The sequence below is a fragment of the Oncorhynchus gorbuscha genome, linkage group LG02 (assembly GCF_021184085.1).
Source record: "Oncorhynchus gorbuscha isolate QuinsamMale2020 ecotype Even-year linkage group LG02, OgorEven_v1.0, whole genome shotgun sequence".
Classification (NCBI taxonomy): domain Eukaryota; kingdom Metazoa; phylum Chordata; class Actinopteri; order Salmoniformes; family Salmonidae; genus Oncorhynchus; species Oncorhynchus gorbuscha.
This window is the reverse complement of record NC_060174.1, coordinates 62,878,850-62,899,546: the sequence shown is the minus strand read 5'-3', so window position 1 is coordinate 62,899,546 and position 20,697 is coordinate 62,878,850. Positions and strand designations below refer to the sequence as shown.

The 20,697-nt window shown below is 47.1% G+C and overlaps 2 protein-coding genes across 4 annotated transcripts; one reads left to right on the top strand and one right to left on the bottom strand.

Moving 5' to 3' along the window:
• Positions 1–4,083: 4,083 nt before the first annotated feature.
• On the top strand, positions 4,084–10,582 carry LOC124006436 (cell division cycle protein 23 homolog). Its single transcript, XM_046316453.1, has 16 exons — positions 4,084–4,218; positions 5,041–5,113; positions 5,253–5,390; positions 5,562–5,604; positions 5,710–5,815; positions 5,924–6,056; positions 6,197–6,374; positions 6,505–6,602; positions 6,695–6,776; positions 6,971–7,124; positions 8,589–8,708; positions 8,839–8,914; positions 9,014–9,075; positions 9,184–9,262; positions 9,897–10,016; positions 10,159–10,582. Exons 1-16 carry the CDS (start codon positions 4,112–4,114, stop codon positions 10,309–10,311), a joined length of 1,722 nt encoding a protein of 573 aa, XP_046172409.1. The 5' UTR covers positions 4,084–4,111; the 3' UTR covers positions 10,312–10,582.
• Positions 10,583–10,791: 209 nt separating this feature from the next.
• On the bottom strand, positions 10,792–20,214 carry LOC124006417 (kinesin-like protein KIF20A). Of its 3 annotated transcripts, none has more exons than XM_046316426.1 (17): positions 20,053–20,214; positions 19,143–19,327; positions 18,365–18,490; positions 18,160–18,279; positions 17,932–18,070; positions 17,622–17,797; positions 17,395–17,494; positions 16,974–17,186; positions 16,671–16,857; positions 16,444–16,587; positions 13,951–14,119; positions 13,061–13,210; positions 12,712–12,954; positions 12,366–12,594; positions 12,158–12,249; positions 11,908–12,045; positions 10,792–11,488 (listed from the first exon to the last, which is right to left on the bottom strand). In XM_046316426.1, the coding sequence occupies exons 2-17, from the start codon at positions 19,308–19,310 to the stop codon at positions 11,147–11,149; spliced, it is 2,736 nt and encodes a 911-aa protein (XP_046172382.1). In that variant the 5' UTR covers positions 19,311–19,327; positions 20,053–20,214; the 3' UTR covers positions 10,792–11,146. The 3 variants fall into 3 exon arrangements, with proteins under 3 accessions (XP_046172382.1, XP_046172389.1, XP_046172398.1); XM_046316433.1 differs by having other exon boundaries at positions 19,143–19,316; XM_046316442.1 differs by having other exon boundaries at positions 11,473–11,613.
• Between the last annotated feature and the right edge of the window lie 483 nt (positions 20,215–20,697).

Genomic DNA, 20,697 nt, shown 5'->3' with positions numbered 1-20,697 from the left:
TACCAGGTGGCGTGGCGAGAATCTGTCTCCTCACCATGCGCTCTCACCACTGGTGTCCCCCAGGGCTCTGTTCTAGGCCCTCTCCTATTCTCGCTATACACCAAGTCACTTGGCTCTGTCATAACCTCACATGGTCTCTCCTATCATTGCTATGCAGACGACACACAATTAATCTTCTCTTTTCCCCCTTCTGATGACCAGGTGGCGAATCGCATCTCTGCATGTCTGGCAGACATATCAGTGTGGATGACGGATCACCACCTCAAGCTGAACTTCGGCAAGACGGAGCTGCTCTTCCTCCCGGGGAAGGACTGCCCGTTCCATGATCTCGCCATCACGGTTGACAACTCCATTGTGTCCTCCTCCCAGAGCGCTAAGAACCTTGGCGTGATCCTGGACAACACCCTGTCGTTCTCAACTAACATCAAGGCGGTGGCCCGTTCCTGTAGGTTCATGCTCTACAACATCCGCAGAGTACGACCCTGCCTCACACAGGAAGCGGCACAGGTCCTAATCCAGGCACTTGTCATCTCCCGTCTGGATTACTGCAACTCGCTGTTGGCTGGGCTCCCTGCCTGTGCCATTAAACCCCTACAACTCATCCAGAACGCCGCAGCCCGTCTGGTGTTCAACCTTCCCAAGTTCTCTCACGTCACCCCGCTCCTCCACTCTCTCCACTGGCTTCCAGTTGAAGCTCGCATCCGCTACAAGACCATGGTGCTTGCCTACGGAGCTGTGAGGGGAACGGCACCTCAGTACCTCCAGGCTCTGATCAGGCCCTACACCCAAATAAGGGCACTGCGTTCATCCACCTCTGGCCTGCTCGCCTCCCTACCACTGAGGAAGTACAGTTCCCGCTCAGCCCAGTCAAAACTGTTCGCTGCTCTGGCTCCCCAATGGTGGAACAAACTCCCTCACGACGCCAGGACAGCGGAATCAATCACCACCTTCCGGAGACACCTGAAACCCCACCTCTTTAAGGAATACCTAGGATAGGATAAAGTAATCCTTCTCACCCCCCCCCTTAAAATATGTAGATGCACTATTGTAAAGTGGCTGTTCCACTGGATGTCATAAGGTGAATGCACCAATTTGTAAGTCGCTCTGGATAAGAGCGTCTGCTAAATGACTTAAATGTAATGTAAATGTAATAGAATATACTGCATACATTGTGCCCTCAGCCCACACACACAACCAGAAGAGAAGAAGGGGTGAGGATACAGAGCCGCATGAGATGAAGACAAATTTGATCTGACGCGAAAGAGAATAGGGACGTGTCATGAAAGAGAGTGTGACTGAGAGAGGTGGAGGTGGCAGGGGAGGCTATCTCTGTGTACACGGCTTTGGGTCCCATGGTGTAGTGCTCTGTGGAGCACAGAAATAGAGCCGAGCACAGAAATAGAGCCAGGCACACCAGTGGGATATTGTCCCTTTTAATTACACAGCATTCTCAAAAGTCTCCGAGCAACTTCCTCACGCAGTTCACTGCTCTACCTGCAGGGTGTGTGTGTGTGTGTGTGTGTGTGTGTGTGTGTGTGTGTGTGTGTGTGTGTGTGTGTGTGTGTGTGTGTGTGTGTGTGTGTGTGTGTGTGTGTGTGTGTGTGTGTGTGTGTGTGTGTGTGTGTGTGTGTGTGTGTGTGTGTGTGTGTGTGTGTGTGTGTGTGTGTGTGTGTGTGTGTGTGTGTGTGAGATAGAAGCGGAGATAGAGATAGAAATAGAGAAAGAAAGAGAGAGAGAGGAGGAGGATGATGGGGAGCGGGTGTATAACCTGTCTTATTGTGAATCTTTCAACCTGCTCAGTGAGCCATGTGGTTGCACTTGTAAACTCTCTGACAATACTTTATTACCTTGTCAGTCTATTAAAGCGGCTTCTACACAAGAGGAGATATAGGGAAATGGAGAGAAAAAGAGAGAGAGAGAGAGAGAGAGAGAGAGAGAGAGAGAGAGAGAGAGAGAGAGAAGCAACTGAGAGGAGGTGGACTTAGGGGAGGCAGGGAAAATAAATTGCCCACGCTGAAGGTCTATATCGGTCCGCTAATACAGGACTAGTAAAGGCCCAGTGCACTACTTTTGTGAAAAATATTAAACTAAATGTATTCAAGTGTTTACCGGCATTTGTAAATTGAGTCTGATAATTATCTGTACAAAACAGTTAATCTGATAATACTTGTGGAATATAAAAATGCTTGATGCGTTTTCCAGTTTCTTGAAATGCAACGTATCTCTATGTGATAACTGGTCTATTCAGTCCTTTTTAGTAGACACTTTTATCCAGAGGAACTTACTGAGTGGGAATCAATCCCCCAACCCTAGCATTGCGAGCTCCATGCTCTACCAACTGAGCCACATCATCACATCACATCATCACAAACCACTTGATGTCTCAATGTACTCAGTTACTGGATTGGTCGTTGTTTTTCTTCATGGTGATAGAAAGTCTGCAGGTACAAACCTGCCGTGTACATTTACAAATACAGTCATGTACATTTACATTAAGTGGTTTGTAAGGATGGTAAATTAATACTGCACAACAAAATGTGGTTGTTTTCCATGTCATTTGATCAAGAAAAATATTTCATTTGATGTGGATGTTTTGTGTCTTTGCCCATAACGTTGCATAACGTTGCACCTTTTGAGGACAGGATTTAGTTATTTCTGGATTCCATTCTAATGACAAGAAAGGGACAGGGCAACAACTCTTACAATTCCAACTATTGAATCCTGCAAGATACTGTTCTTAATTATACAACTACCTTTTTTTGCCAAAGCGGAGACACTGACTATTTTTTTGTTGCCTGTGCTACAGGGGTCTATATTGGTCAGCTAATACTAGTAAAGGCCCAGTGCACACTACTTTTGTCAAAACATACATTTTTCTACATTTATTTCCCTTATTATTTTCAGCGCCCCTACTTCCCTCGGCTATGGTTGCAGATATAAATATTACAAATAGAGCTTACATTCCTTATTCTACATGTCAGAGATGCATGTTTGTTCTACCTAAGCATATTTATGTCTGAATGTTCCAAAACCATGCGTCCTGCTAAAAGCGCTTAAGAGGTCTTCCAGAGGAGGCTTCTAGGGAGAACCATGCCGCTGTAGCATGCCACAAACCCAAGACTGTGCTCCACATAGCAAACTACAGATTAGCAGCATCAAACACAGTGTTATCAAAGCAACAATCTGTTCAGAAAGCAACAACGGGCAAAGAGGCTTTGCGTCGTGTTTCAACAAGAAATGCATTATGATCTTGCTTTCAACCTGTCAGCCATGTTTGTGAAGGGCCAAGTCATATGTGAAGTTCAGAGGGCACAACATGAGCAGACACAACAGGGGTGCATTCAGTAAGACAAAACTGTGTGTTCAACATTTAATTAAACGGAAACGGTACTGTACTGAACGACCAGTTGATGAATGTTGTGATTATGGTGGCCCAGAGGGACTCGTGTGCTTCACGGGAGTTTTGCCATTTCAAATGGTCACACCCATATTGATCAGGCCACATCTTACCAACACATCAATCGGGAGTAAACGGACCTCAAAAGGTTGTGGAAGAACTGTGCGCACCGTTTAGGGGAAACGTGTCGTTTAAATCGTCGTCACGCAACGTAACAAATTGAACGCACCAAAAATGTACGTTGATTGGATTTTAAGCTCACTGTCCTCAATGCAAGAGCCAATCAATGTGCCAGGTTCTGGCACAGGTACGGGCACATTGATTGTGCCTTGAATCGAGGACAGTAAATATTTAGAGGGGGAATTGGGATTTTGTGATTGCTTGCTTTCTCTCATTTTATCACAAGGGTACACAGTCTAGCTGTCTTTCAAAGCAGCATTCTGTAAACGTTAACTGTGTTCTGTGGTATATGCTGCCACCCCCTGAATAAATTATGAACTGCATTGTAGTTGATTTCCATCTTATTATTTAGGTAGCCTACTCTTAAAATACTTCCAACAAATGTCTAAAACTGTTTTACATTGTTAAAAATAAAAACCATGTAAAGAATCCCTTCAGATAAAATGCAGAAAAGGTAGAGCTAAAATGTGATTGGTCAAAACGCTGTCCAATCACAACTTGTGTTTTCATGACGTACCCAGCATGGTATGAAAAATGGCGGCCTTGTGTAGTGAGTTTGGTGATTTAGTTCAAATAAAAAAACAACTGATATCTGTAATATCGCTTTGTAAAGAAAGAGGACTTGTACATAGCGTGAAATGGTAAGTAGCGCTCTTCGTTACGTTATTATGATCACTGTTCCTTTCAGTATACAATAGCTAGATTTGGTGATCTCACAGTTGTTAGCCAGCTAGCCAAAAAGATCCAACATTCTCGTTAATGTTATCGCTTGACTTGTCTTAATTCATCGGAACGGTGCTGTCTGAATGTGGACAGCCAGAGCTGTAAATTATATGGCTGTGAAAACGTACCTCAATCCAGGGAAGGAATATGTTTTTCTACTCCTAATCATCTTGAAATGATGAAAGGTGAATCGAGAATATTGAAATACTGCTAGTTTTGAATTAAACTGCCGTTTTCGTAAGCATACTAGGCTAGTTAATGCTAAGCAATCCAGTGGATTTAACAACACTTCTGGAACCTACTCACTCGGACACTACGCGTCACATTCTCATTGAATCCAATGGGCTGTTCTAGCATTAGCTACCCTAGCATGCTGGTGAAAACGGCAGTTTAATTCAAAACTAACCGTATTTCAGTCTTCTCAATGAACGTTTAATCATTTAGGGATGATTATGATGAGTATAACGACATTCCATCCCTGGATTGAGTTGCGTTTTTCCCCCAGCCATACACCACTCCGGGTTCTGACTGTCCACATTCCGGTAATAGCACCATTCCGACAAAAAAAAAGAGAAGGGGAAATAGTCTGATCCTTTTTTCATGATAGCTTGCAAGTTTAGTCATCCTGTTATTTTTTCCAGAGTCAAACATGAAGCCTTTATATTTTCTGAATACAGTAGGTAACACACAGAATGAACCACGTCAGTGATACCACCGATGTTTGTGTGACAATATTTCAGGGCATCAGAGTTGGCATTTTCCCTGGACCCCCTGCCCAAGAATGAACTACCCCCACCCACATTTTTTACTGAGGTTTGTGTCCAGTAATGGCTAGTTCACGATAAAATTGTCCTCACAAATGCTTGAACAAGCTGCTTATCTTTTTTGAATTGAAGGTCATTTGAATGTTTGTTACTGTCTCTCTTTACTCTGTCTGACCTCCTGGTTGTAGGAGGATGCTCAGGATCTGGATGCTCTCGGCCTGGCCAAGTCCTACTTTGACCTGAAAGAGTATGACCGAGCTGCCTACTTCCTTCGGGGCTGCTGCAGTCAGAAAGCATACTTCCTGTACATGTACTCCCGCTATCTGGTGAGATGATGTTTCAGCATTCACAGTAACATCGCCTCTAGAAATCTACTTAAAAAAAAAAAAAAATGAGAATAGAGATTTTTGACTGAAACCTTGCAACTCCTCCATGATGGCCATCCTGTATGTAGCCTGTCAATTCTGACAGGCTCTTATTTTTCCTTTGTTTTCCAGTCTGGGGAAAAGAAAAAAGACGATGAGACAGTGGACAGCCTGGGTGAGGAGCTAAGCTTTCTCTGCCGCCTCAATCAAAGCTTTGTCTCTAGACAGAGTTCAATGTCTTGATTGGTTCTATTTGTTTTGGTCTGTGATTGCCTTGCAGGGCCTCTGGAAAAAGGTCAGGTGCGGAACGAGGCTCTGCGGGAGCTGAGGGTGGAGCTGAGTAAGAAACACAGCGCTGGAGAGCTGGACGGATTCGCTCTGTACCTGTAAGCCCCTCCCACAATATCACACGCGCCCACTCAGTGGACTTGGACATGCCTAGTGACTCTTTAACCTCTTAAAACTGTAATGTCTTTGCGCGCGTGTGTTTACAGGTATGGGGTGGTGCTGCGGAAGCTGGATCTGCTGAAGGAGGCGGTGGATGTGTTTGTGGAGGCGACCCATGCCTTACCTCTACACTGGGGAGCGTGGTTGGAGCTCTGTAACCTCGTCACCAACATTGAAATGGTAACGCACACGTACTCACAACTTCAACAGATTCTCTTTTGTACCCAACTACAGTAGTTCCCAGATCTACTAGACTACAAAACATGGGCTTCTATGGAATATTCCACTAATATACTTGTGCCTCCTCTCCATTTCGTCAGCTGAAGTCCCTGTCTCTGCCAGACTGTTGGATCAGAGACTTCTTCATGGCCCACATGTACACAGAGCTGCAGATGATCAAAGAGGCGCTGCAGAAATACCAGAGCCTGATAGAGGCAGGTTTCTCCAAGAGCACATATATCATGTCACAGATCGCTGTGGCCTACCACAACATCCGCGGTGGGTTTATTTCACGCTTTGTTTTATCAATATAAATGAGCACTATGGACAAATGTATTATTAACCTCCTCAAGCAGTTCCCGACGCATTTGATCCATCTTCGAGTCTGTGCTTTTCTTTCGTCATTTAGATATTGACCAGGCTCTGGCTCTGTTCAATGAGTTGCGGGAGCAGGATCCCTTTCGCGTTGAGAACATGGACACATTCTCCAACCTGCTCTATGTCAGGGTGAGACCCCACTGCTGCACCACAGTAATGCCTGTCTCCATCTGGAAGTCTCTCTGTCTTTTTATGAACCTGTGTGTCTGTTGTTTCCACAGAGCATGAAGCCAGAGCTCAGCTACCTGGCCCACAACCTGGTGGAGATAGACAAGTACAGGGTAGAGACCTGCTGTGTCATCGGTAAGGGTCCCGTCACCACACAGCGGACCGAAAGCCACACCTCAACTCCAGACATGAACCCATATCAAAACTCTTACTATGTTCAGTGCAAGACCCAGACCAAACAATGAGACTGAAACTAGACCTCCCAACAGTCTTAAGAGTGCAAGTGTTGTCTCTAACCAGTGCTCAAGTGTTGTCTGTCCTGTGTGTAGGGAACTACTACAGCCTGCGGTCGCAGCACGAAAAGGCAGCCTTGTACTTCCAGAGGGCTCTGAAGCTGAACCCTCGCTGCCTGGGGGCCTGGACTCTGATGGGCCACGAGTACATGGAGATGAAGAACACCTCCGCCGCCATCCAGGCCTACAGGTCAGACTGACACTCCACTATGGCCCACTCCCACCCAGGCCTACAGGTCAGACTGACACTCCACTATGGCCCGCAGCCACCCAGGCCTACAGGTCAGACTGCCCACTATGGCCCCAGCCACCCAGGCCTACAGGTCAGACTGACACTCCACTATGGCCCGCAGCCACCCAGGCCTACAGGTCAGACTGACACTCCACTATGGCCCGCAGCCACCCAGGCCTACAGGTCAGACTGACACTCCACTATGGCCCACTACCACCCAGGCCTACAGGTCAGACTGACACTCCACTATGGCCCGCAGCCACCCAGGCCTACAGGTCAGACTGACACTCCACTATGGCCCGCAGCCACCCAGGCCTACAGGTCAGACTGACATTACACTATGGCCCGCAGCCACCCAGGCCTACAGGTCAGACTGACACTACACTATGGCCCGCAGCCACCCAGGCCTACAGGTCAGACTGACACTACACTATGGCCCGCAGCCACCCAGGCCTACAGGTCAGACTGACACTCCACTATGGCCCGCAGCCACCCAGGCCTACAGGTCAGACTGACACTCCACTATGGCCCGCAGCCACCCAGGCCTACAGGTCAGACTGACACTCCACTATGGCCCCAGCCACCCAGGCCTACAGGTCAGACTGACACTGCCACCCAGGCCTACAGGTCAGACTGCCCTATGGCCCAGCCACCCAGGCCTACAGGTCAGACTGACACTCCACTATGGCCCGCTGCCACCCAGGCCTACAGGTCAGACTGACTGCCACTATGGCCCAGGCCTACAGGTCAGACTGACACTCCACTATGGCCCCCAGGTCAGCCACCCAGGCCTACCCAGGCCTCAGGTCAGACTGACACTGCCCCAGGCCTACAGGTCAGACTGCCCATGGCCCGCTGCCACCCAGGCCTACAGGTCAGACTGACACTCCACTATGGCACACTACAGGTCAGACTGACACTCCACTATGGCCCGCTGCCACCCAGGCCTACAGGTCAGACTGACACTCCACTATGGCCCACTGCCATCCAGGCCTACAGGTCAGACTGACACTCCACTATGGCCCCCTCCCACCCAGGCCTACAGGTCAGACTGACACTCCACTATGGCCCACTGCCACCCAGGCCTACAGGTCAGACTGACACTCCACTATGGCCCGCTGCCACCCAGGCCTACAGGTCAGACTGACACTCCACTATGGCCCGCTGCCACCCAGGCCTACAGGTCAGACTGACACTCCACTATGGCCCGCTGCCACCCAGGCCTACAGGTCAGACTGACACTCTACTATGGCCCGCTGCCACCCAGGCCTACAGGTCAGACTGACACTTCACTATGGCCCGCTGCCACCCAGGCCTACAGGTCAGACTGACACTCCACTATGGCATGGCTCATCCTATGGGTCCCGGGGGAGTTGATCCCCTTGGGGGTTTTTAATAGTTCTGTGTATGTTTTTTGTTCAGGCACGCTATAGAAGTGAACAAGCGAGACTACCGTGCCTGGTATGGCCTGGGACAGACTTATGAGATCCTCAAGATGCCCTTCTACTGCCTGTACTACTATCGAAAGGCCCACCAGCTCAGGTGTGCATTTGTGTAAAAAAAACAAAAACAAGGGAGAGTTTTTCTTGTTGGTGCTTTTTATCGTGTAGTTAAGTGTATTGCCAAATGGTGACATACTGTAGTGTGAATGACGTGTCAATGTGGCCCCCAGGCCCAATGACTCTCGTATGCTGGTTGCTCTGGGAGAGAGCTACGAGAAACTCTCACAGCACGTCGAGGCCAAGAAGGTTAGCAACAGCACCATCTCCGTCACTAGTTTTCCTTTTCCTGTATGTTTCAATGTTATATTTTTGTCATTTTAAGTTCTATTCTTCCTTTTTGGCCAGTGTTACTGGAGGGCGTACTCTGTGGGGGACGTGGAGAGGATGGCCCTACTGAAGCTGGCAAAGTAAGGAGACCTTAGTGTGTACTTGTGTGTACCCGCTTAATGATGTGTTTTTGAGACTTGGTGCCGGGATTCAATCCAGTTGTGCTTGTTTTTTTTTGTTGTTGACAGACTTCACGAGCAGCTTAACGAATCTGATGACGCAGCCCAGTGTTATATCATATACATCCAAGACATCTTCTCCTGTGGGGTGAGCAACCTAACTGTCCTCTGTGTGTGCATATACAGTCAGGTCCATAATTGCTGACACCCTTGATAAAGATGAGGGGAAAGACTGTATAAATGCCTAATTTCATGCATGTTTTTTTCCCCTGAAATCAAATCATTTTATAGTAATACAAATGCTCAGAGAAAGAGACTTATAAAACAAGTCTCAAAGATGGGGAGGGGTCAACATTATTGGCACCCTGTTTTCTGTATAGGGATGGGCAACTTTGAGGGTGGGGGCCATATAAAATATAAACTCCTCATGAGGGGCTGCAGTTGTTTGTGCGTCTGCGTACCCACATCGCGAGCTAAACATTTGTGGACCCCCCCCCACCTCTCGACAGCAAAGATAACATTTTGTGTAGCTCTACACATTTTTGCCATGGTTGTAGAGAATGTTGCAGTTTTAAAGCAGGTATATTCTACTATGCCAACTCAACAGTAAATTGAGACCCCCCCCCACAAGTTTACCATCCCTGCTATAGCACACCCTCCTTGTGAGGATAACGACACTGCGCCTTTTTCTAAAAATGGAAAGAAGGTATACCCAAATGCGCTTCAGCCCAGCTTAAACGAAAAGATTGTCTGTTGCAGTGAAAGAGACTTTGTGCCAACAGGAGCAGCTGGAGCATGCGGAGGTGAGCACGGCCCTGCGTTACCTGGGCCAGTACTACTTCAAAAACAAGCTCTATGACGAGGCGTCACTCTGTGCACAACGCTGCTGTGACTACAACGACGTAAGTGCTCCCTCTTCAAATTGAACCGGTAGTGTTCGTTACCTGTAACATATTTTATTTGATATAATTCGATACACGCATACTGCTTGTCCTGTATAGGTAGTGTCAGTCTTGTCTGAGGTACAGTGTGTTCTTCCACCAGGCTCGTGAGGAAGGCAAGGCTCTGCTCCGACAGATCTCCCAGGTCAGAGACCAGACGGAGTCCTCAACCACAGACCTGTTTGGACCGCTCTCCTCCAACAACACTCCCATCAGGAGGGTGTCCCCCCTCGACTTGTCCTCCTTCACCCCCTGAGACAACACCTTCTCTATCCCACTGGCTAGCTAAAAGCCCCTCTTCACTTACTCAATGGGGACAACCTCATCTCTGCATTGTCATTGAAGAGATTGTTTGTAAATGACTACCCCTTTTATCTCTCAAAATAAATGTACATATTATCTGTAAGTTTATGTAGTGAAGTGCAGGAGTTGCCACTTTACTTTTGAATATGAAAATGTGATGAACTAACGGTCTGAAGTGTCAGTGGAAACGGCATGGAGAATAAATTCATTTCTTTCCAAGATTGGTTCAGTAGTAACTAGATTATATCCAACAAAATAATTTGTTGACTGAGGAACAAAGACATTTTTAAAAATGGACAAAATGAGAATGTGATTTAAAATTGATTGTGTAACATGCGATTGAGTAGGAACTAATGTGCAAAAAGACCAGTTGTACGCAATCAGTCATACAACTAAAAGCTCCAATATCCTGCATTTTGACAAACATTACTCATTCAGACCGTAGATGTTTAATACTCAAACAAGATATTTGAAGTCCTCTACAACCTCTCTTCGGGGAGCCCCAGCTGTTCCATGTATATGATCTATTCCAGAGTTAACACACCCGATTCCACTCGTCAACTAATCATTAAGACACTTGAAGCAGGTGTGCTAGCTCAGGATTGAACTGTCTAGGGGTCCACGACGAGAGTTGAAGCTCCAGGAAGACACCTTTGTGTGTATATATACAGTAACATTTGGAATAAAGTGACATACTTGAAACGTGCCATTACAAGTAAACATTTAAAATTTGGTTTGCATAATGGTATAAGAATATAAATACAGACTCCTGATTTTCAGCTCTCAAGTTAGCACTTTGTGACCCTGTACCTGCCAGAGGGGCAGGGACTAGAGGGAGGAGTCAGGTGGGAGCGCAGAACCCGCGAGTAGCGTGTGGTTTGATCCTCACGGCGTCCCTGTTTGTTTCGTGACTGGGTGCGTTGTGGGAAAAGGGAGAGGAAGAAGGGTCTTTTCTCTGGGGGCTGGTTCTCCGCGTTGCCTGCTGCTGCCCCTGCCCCACAGCCCCTTTTCTTACAGGAGCCGGGCGTAGCAGAGGGGGGCATCTGCATCTGGGCCAGGCACTCTGCCTTCCTCCTCAGGTCAGCCTTTACAAGCAGCAGGCCGTTCTGCAGCTCCACCAAGGTCTGGTCCTGAGGGGAGGGACAGGAGGGGATGGACAGGAGTGGACAGGGTTAGAGAGGATGGCGGGACGGGTGAGTGGAAGGAGAAACGCCACCTGGTGCAGTTGTGTTAAGCCTTTAGTTTAGTGTTAAACCTGACAGTGGGTTGAGTAACAGGTAGTAAGAGGAAAGAAGAAGAGGGGGAGAAACAATGAAAAGGTATTGGTCTAGGGAAGTGTCCACAGATTGAAACATCTCTTCACACTGTGGGAAATCATAGAACTGGTAGGGGAAACTAATAAACAAGATATTTTTCAGAGTAACAGAAACATCCGATGCAAAGACACACAAACTAGCAGCAGCCCCGCCCAACCCTAGTTCCCTACCTCAATGCTGCGCAACAAAGTCCAACCCTGGCTCGAGGGAGAATTCTATGCTTTGACGTGTACCTGTTTAGCCAGTGTGCCGTCTGCAGCTGCGAGCGCATGGCGCAGCCTCTCCCCGTCTGTGTTGCGGCAGCAAGCCTTCTCTCCAGACTGCAGGTTCAAACACAGCTTCTGCAGGTCCAGACGCAACCGACGCAGGTTCTGCAGGAGAAGCACAAACATGTTCCAACCCCAGTAACCGGTTATAGTGTTTCGTGCAGAATGTCAGGGGAACGTGTGAGAGAAGACCAGGACTCTGGGCTGGAGTGCTGACCTTTTGGCCCTCGACCAGCTTGCGGTTGGCAGTGTTGGTCAGGGCGTCTGAGGGCTCTGGTGGTGTGCATTGCCCCTGGATACACCTCAGCTCTGGGAGACAAAAATAGAATACTAGTTAGAAAGATCCAACTCCAATCAACACATCAACGGTTTAGACTTCCCTCTTGTTCCCACACTCCTTATCCTGTCCCCCCCTTTCTTCTAACCTTGTCTTGTCTCTAACAGCTCGGCGCGACACTGGTCCAGCTCAGCCCTCACTCTGCTCAACTCTCCTGTGGTTGTGGAGGCCAGGCGCTGGGAGCGACGGGGGGCGGGTCCCTCCGAGACTCCTCCCAGGGCCATGGGTGGGAAGAGGGGAAGGGGGGCTGGCTCTGCTAGGGCTACCCCTCCCTTCGCCAAGGCAGCAGTTAGAGCCACTATCTGTTCATCACGCTCCTGGGATGGGTGGGAATGTGGAAAAGAATCAACCTTCCGTAGCATGAGAATGGCACCATTTTAAAACCAACTGAAATAGCTGATAACACATCACCAAGACTGTCCTATCCCGCTCACCTCGATTTCCTGGTTGTAGTATCTCCGGAGGCTTTTCTGCAGGTTGTTGATCTTGTCCTCAAACCTCTCCTCCAACAGAGCCCTCTCTGTCTCCAGGGTCTGGCTGAAGTCCTTCTCCATACCACAGATCACCTCCATCATCTCAGAGAACACCTGCTCCCTGATGGTGGCCTCCAGCACCTCCTTCTCCTCCCGCTGGCGCTGCACCTCCCTCTTCAGCACCTCGATGGCCCGCAGCAGAGCCTGAACACAGCAGACGTGACTCAGTCATGCACACTGGTTGAGCTACAGGTCTTCACATGCCTACCAGTTGACCATTTCTTCACAAGAGGGGGAAGAGAGGACATACATCTGAATCGAACATGGTGATGTCCCCCTCTTCACCATCACTGTCCTCGTCTTCCTCCATCAGAGTGCTGTCATTGGAGTGAGGCTGGGGCTCCCGCAGCAGGGACAGGATGTAGGCCACCCGGGTCTTAGTGGACGGCCCATGGACCAGCTGAGAAAGGAGACAGACCACACCGACATAGATCAAAACAATCTGCGTTTTATATTGAAAGTGTTTTTAAAAAAAAATTTCCTGAGAGAGATGAGGGGTGTGCGTGCACCTATAGTGTTTCCTTCACACAAAATATATTAGTGCAACACATTCGGCAGGAAATCATTTATCAGTTGAAAGAAGTGCAACGCTATTTGACTAGCAGCCACACAAGTAAATTACAATGAAAATGCAAGGTATTTTTTGCAAAAAAAGATGCATGGCCATTATTTCCAATGCTCATCACAGTAAGAATGTAGCCAGCTACATTTCCACATTTTTGATTGAAGTTAATCTTGCATTTTAACTTGCTACTGTAGAAAAACTACACTGGAGGAAGGTGCCGGAGAAATGTAGCCTACACATCAGTCAGAGCCCCATCTGGTGATTCAATGACAAGAACAAAGCTATTTTATCCAAGAGAGATGCAACTGAAGCACAAAAAAAATCAGTCCTTTTCCATTCATGATTTGGAGCAAACAGATTGAAGCCGAGCAGAATTTACAATAAGAGGCATTGTAGATCTGCGTTTACAAAACGCAGCAAGATATTTTTTCTGCTTTTTACCTTTCCTGCGTGAAAAAATGCAAACATCTGCATTAACGACCCCTGCAAACGTCACAACTACACCCACTGACCGGCTCTCTCTGATGCCAGGGCTGTGTAACTGCAAAGTAAGGCATGGTGAGATGGGTCTGTACCTGTGTGGCGATGGCAGAGAACTTGAGGGCCTGGAGGGTCTCGTCGTAGGTCGAAGCACAGGGGTTGATGTTGACCACCATACTGGACCGCCCGCGGCCGCAGAAGAAGCCCTGAAGCACTCGGGTCAGTTTACAGTCTCTGAACGGCACCACCTGAGGGGCTCGTGGCCTGTAGGGACAGGAGAATGGGTTCAACGGGAGACCACCTGGACAGCACATTTTATACTAGAGGTCGGCCGATTTCAAGTTTATAACATTCGGAAATCGGTATTTTTGGATGCCGATTTGGCCGTTTTTAAAAAACACCTTTATTTAACTAGGCAAGTCAGTTTTTTATTTTACCTTGATTTTACTAGGCAAGTCAGTTAAGAACACGTTCTTATTTTTAATGACGGCCTAGGAACAGTGGGTTAACTGCCTTGTTCAGGGGCAGAACGACAGATTTTTACCTTGTCAGCTCGGGATTCAATCTTGCAACCTTACAGTTAACTAGTCCAACGCTCTAACCACCTGATTACATTGCACTCCACGAGGAGACTGCCTGTTACACGAATGCAGTAAGCCAAGGTAAGTTGCTAGCTAGCATTAAACTTCTCTTATAAAAAACAATCAATCAATAATAATCACTAGTGAACTACACATGGTAGATGATATTACTAGTTTATCTAGCGTGTCCTGCTTTGCGTGTAATCGATGTGGTGCGTATTCGCAAAAAAGGTCTTGCTCCAACGTGTACCTAACCATAAACACCAATGCTTTTCTTAAAATCAATACACAGAAGTATACATTTTTAAACCTGCATATTTTGCTAAAAGAAATCCAGGTTAGCAGGCAATATTAACCAGGTGAAATTGTGTCACTTCTCTTGCGTTCATTGCATGCAGAGTCAGGGTATATGAAACATTTTGAGCTGCCTAATATGCCAGAATTGACATAATTATGACAGAACATTGACGATTGTGCAATGTAACAGGAATATTTAGACTTATGGAAGCCACCCGTTAGATAAAATACGAAACGGTTCCGTATTTCACTGAAAGAATAAACGTCTTGTTTTCGGGATGATAGTTTCCGGATTCCATATTAATGACCTATGGCTTGTATTTCTGTGTGTTATGATGTTATAATTAATTCTATGATTTGATAGAGCAGTCTGAGCGATGGTAGGCAGCAGCAGGCTCGTAAACAATCATTCAAACAGCACTTTCGTACGTTTGACAGCAGCTCTTCGCAATGCTTCAAGCATTAGGCTTGAAAGTCAAACAGCTCATCAACTCCCGAGATTAGGCTGGTGTAACCGATGTGAAATGGCTAGCTAGTTAGCGGGGTGCGCGCTAATAGCGTTTCAAACATCACTCGCTCTGAGACTTGGAGTAGTTGTTCCCCTTGCTCTGTATGGGTAACGCTGCTTCGAGGGTGGCTGTTGTCGATGTGTTCCTGGTTCGAGCCCAGGTAGGGGCGAGGAGAGGGACGGAAGCTATACTGTTACACTGGCAATACTAAAGTGCCTAATAAGTACATCCAACAGTCAAAGGTTAATGAAATACAAATGGTATAGAGAGCAATAGTCCTATAATAACTTCCAACCTAAAACTTCTTAACTGGGAATATTGAAGACTCGTGTTAAAAGGAACCACCAGCTTTCATATGTTCTCATGTTCTGAGCAAGGAACTTAAACATAAGCTTTCTTACATGGCACATATTGCACTTTTACTTTCTCCAACACTTTGTTTTTGCATTATTTAAACAAAATTGAACATGTTTCATTATTTATTTGAGGCTAAATTGATTTTATTGATGTATTATATGATTTGTAAGTCGCTCTGGATAAGAGCGTCTGCTAAATGACTTAAATGTAATGTAAATGTAAGTTAAAATAAGTGTTAATTCAGTATTGTTGTAATTGTCATTATTACACACACACACACACACACACACACACACACACACACACACACACACACACACACACACACATATATAATTTATTTTATTTATTTCGGCGTCGGCCTTTTTTGGTCCTCCAATTAAAAATTTAAAATCTATTGGTCGACCTCTATTTTATACCCCCCTCCGTCTCAGCCTCCAGTATATATGAAACAGTCGATGTGCCGGGGGCTAGGGTCAGTCTTATATCTGGTGTAATTCTCCTGTCTTATCCAGTGTCCTGTGTGAATGTAAGCATGCTCCCTTTAATCTAATTCTCTCCAGGGGGCTTAATGGACATGTACTGTTATAATCTCCACCCGGCCAGAAGAGCACTGGCCACTCCTCAGAGCCTGGTTCCTCTCTGGGTTTCTTCCCAGGTTCCTGCCTTTTTAGGGAGTTTTTCCTAGTCACTGTGCTTCTACATCGGCATTGGGGGTTTTAAGCTGGGTTTCTGTACAAGCACTTAGTGACATCTGCTGATGTCAAAAGAGCTTTCTAAATTTCATTTGATTGATGCATTTGATGAATTCCTGTTGATCTGGCATAGAGCGTGTGTAGCCTACTTGTTGTTCTGGTTGTGCCTCAGAGCAGCGATACAGCGGCCCAGGGTGTGGAGGGAGGTGTTGATGTTGTTGGCCTCCTTCATCCGCTCCCCGTTGCGCTGCTCTTTACAACGCTCTGAGCCAGCCAGGTCACAGACAGACAGCCTAGTGGGACAGAATCACTATTACTAATGCCAGGCCATGGACACTCAGGATAAGACAGAATGAGAAGCCTGGATGGGACGTACTCGCTGACGCGTGTGGCCTGGCCCCGGTCAGCCTCTGGGTGGACGTGCAGGATCCGGGTGGAGAAGATGCTGTGGCTGCGGCTGGAGTTGTGGTTGAGGTGAGTGCTGGCAAAGCTCTGGTTCCTCCGGCCAGCTCTGAGCACTCTCCAAGCCTCCTCTGCACTGCGGACCTGCACCCAGGTGAGGTCTGCAAAACGGTCAGTAATGTGAACAAACTACAACGAAAAGCTCTCCAGGATGATCTGCATAATATAAATCACGATTAGAAACCATTCTCTTTGTGAATATAAGTGTGTGTGTTACCTTTCACGTAAGGGTTCCCTTGCTTGTCGTCACTCAGCCGCAGAGTGGCCCTCTTCTTGGGCTGCAGGGAGGGCGGAGTCTCCAGCAGGTCGTACAGGAATTCGTTGTAGATCTCGTAGAAGGCCACCCACACAGAGAACTGCACTCCCTCCTCCAGGTCCTCCCCTCCACTGTGGGACAAGCTGTCAGGCTCCAGCAACACACTGTCCGAGTCTGCCGGGAGCGAGAGACAAGGGCAAGTTGAGCAGTGGATAGGCAACCACCAGGATTATACAAAAAGGGACACCACATATTTCTAATGACTATAAAATAATAATAATAAGCAGCTTTATAAAGCTGTGTACATAGGCCTAACCTTAGACTCTGCTTTAGGGCCCACTGGGCGCCAGAGACCCCAGCAATGTGACATCCAGAACATTACCTTCTAGCTGGGTGGCGATGTGGCTGGTTATGGAGAGTCCACCAATGCCGCTGTCCCAGGTACTGGTGCCGTCACGCATCCGAGAAGTCATGCCACCCTCCTGTGATAGACACGGGGGTGGGGGGGGGTAGTGCATGTGTCACAACGTGACTTGCAGCAACCTGGCCGTAAAAGAACCACTCATCTAATGCGCCCACACTACACTTCCTGACCCGTTCTCCCCTCACCTCTTTGAGCAGAGAGTCTCTGCGGATCTCCTCAGCCCGGACCTCACCGGCATCCAGCTGGCGTACCTCCTGGTAGAGGGCAGGCTTGAGGTCCATGGCCCCGTACAGGCGGCCCTGCAGCTTCCTGAACACAGACACCAGGGCTCTGGGAAGGAGGCCTGCCTCTCGACCCACTCCTACAGGGGGAAAGGTCACGTCAGCGCTCGGTGAGATCTCCACTGTTAATATGGTCATATACTTACCAAACAGATAAACACACTGCAGTAGAAACGCTTGCCTTTCTGTGGTTACATCAACAATCCAATCTCACCCTGAACGGTGTAGGTCTTGCCAGAGTTGGTGACTCCGTATGTGTAGAGGAGACGGCTCTCGCCACGAAGCACGTCTCTCACCATCTCCTTCATTGTGCTCTCGTAGAAGTCCTGTTGTGTGGTCTCCGGGCCAAAGATCTGCAGAGGTACATATGAAAAGACGCCAGTGAAGTATTGTGTGTAAAGTCTTTCATCTCTCAGGTTGTTTATGAACGGGAATCGGTTACCCGCGAGAAGCTGAATTTGTGCACGCTCTGGGCGACTCCCCTCTCTGCACACTTCATGTTCTGGGAGTCTTTGGGGGCTTTGAGCATCAGACTCTCTTCGTTTTGCACACACACACAGCCCTGAAATGAGAGGAAGGAAAATGACACGTCTTGACGTGGAGAATGTCATAATGAGCGAGACGCAATGATTAAGTGCAGATCGTACCTGTTCCTCTCCTCTTTCCTTCTCTCCCTCAGTCAGAGGGCGGATACGCAGAAACACCCTCACACGGTCAGTGCTCCCCTCATCACCATTGCCTTGTCTGGCCACTCCAGGCTTCCCCAACATTTTCTAAATATCGGACAGATGTGCGACAGTACTGTACTTCTGCGATGAGCAACAGAGTCTTATGTATCGCTGAACATTTTCATACTATAGGCCTATCACAGATCCCCTTTTGTGTAAATCAGCTACACACTTAGAAAGTATCAATGGAAAGTGGTGTTTGAGGTGCAAAATGTTTGAATTAATAAATGACAAGGAAGAAAACAAGACAGGATTGATAGGCCAGACAGACGGTCAGAATGGCTCTGAGCATTTCTGAGAAAATGGTCACGAAGCAAATGGTTTGTAACTTCTGACCAGAGGATAAAGGATTACAGTGTTTGTGTGTTATAAAGTTCTTATTGTGAAAAGATGGCCTCTCTCGTTGCTATGTGACAAGTTGTTGGAGAGCATCACGCCCAATAAATAACTGTCCAGCGTCTACCCATAAAGCCTTTTGCAAAGAAAAGGGACAAAGTCTGGGAAAACTCAAACACTCACAAAGTCTCCAACTTCTAAAACAGCGGTAGCAGAAGAGCCCGTGACAAAAGTGTTCACCAGAAACAGGCAGTCATCACAATGCTGTGTTACTTTCGCTGATGTACCGGTAAGGCCTGTAATAAAGGAACCTTTGGTATCTTTTGAGCACAGTGTTATAACTTCAGTTAAGGCCTCCCACCTCTCTGATGGATGGCCGATGTTCTAGCCCCGGGGAGATGATGGAGAGCTCAGGCAGAGTGACCCCGTTCTGTCGGCCTCCGATGTCAGCTGCCGTGGACTCAAACACAGCCATGCCATCTTCCTCGTTAGACAGGACTCCACACGGAGACGCCAGAGATAATGCCATAATAACCTGTTGGGTGACTGAATTAAGATTCTGGGATCACAGAGCTGTCGAGGGTAAGTGAAATGTACATCGACAGGTTTATCAGGTTTACTTAGTTAGTTGGTGCAAAGGGTCCACTTTCATATATACACACACACACACACACACACGGCAATCTGTCAGAAGGGGACCTTACATAAATTGAGGGCCAAAAGTAAAGTTTGCAGGTCTGCAAAAGACAAGACCTGTGTTTATTCTAGAGGTTTGTTATCCCAGTTTGTTTTCCGAGCTGAAAAGTGGTTTAAATGTCCAACCTCATCTGTTGCGTAGAGCCAGTTAACGTTATTGTTATGCCTCAATCCGAAATGGAATGACGGCATTGTTACTTTTAGACATAAAAGTAGCTACAGGACTGTTGCTGCAGCGCTGAAAACGCAGCCAAGATTTTTGAACCCACATAAAAGCAATCCGTTGGCTGTCTGTTATTGGCAGGTACACGCAAGCAGACGCGCTGGTTTGTTGAGCTAGCTATAACATTAAATAGTTACCGTCAGGTAGTTCATCGTTTCTTAATAATAATGAAACAACTTAGTTATGTGTTGAGGATTCTTTTTTTTCATTCTTCATGTGTCCTAGCTGGCGGATTAGCAAAAACAAGCTATCCTAGTAGTTGCTACCGTAAACAGTTACTGTTAACGTTAGTTAGCAAAGCCAAGGTCCTTCGCTTCAGGCTTCTTTATCAAGTCAAAGCGGAATTATTTACCTCGCCAGTCAAGGGGGTGTACCGGTTTGAGTGGCGTCTGTGAGTTCTCCTGGTAATTGCCCCCAAAAATCGAACTTCTGAAACCGAAACAATTTACTCGATCTAGCCATGAAAAGTCCACCTGGCAATGTCCCCTTGTTAGCCTTCGCGCACAGCCACTTCCCCCAACGCGACTACTGATTCAACCAATTCAAACATCGCGCTTCATGTGCACAACCAATCACCGGAAAAAGGTTACACGGAAGCTGACCAATACGAAGTTCGTGGCTACAGACAATAGTGTTCTATTGGTCCACTAAAATGACTAAAGAATGCGAATTTAGAAAGAGTTTATTTTATCACTTGAATGTTTTTGTTATTTGTGGGTTATTTTATATATCCAAATACTGTCTGTTATTTAGGAAAATGCCATTTGCATGGACCCTTGTCCTGGATTATTTTTTAATTAATCCGGACTGGTTGTAGTCCAAGACTATGACTAGGTTTTGTCTGGTCAGGGTGAAAAACTAGCCCTATCAAATCTAAGGGGAACTGCTGAAATAGGGAAAGGGTGATTTTGTGGTTAGAGAGCAATAATACTATATGCTGTGAGTACAGGGAAGGGATTTCTGTCACCAATGTAGCAATGAGGGTTTGAAAAGAAAA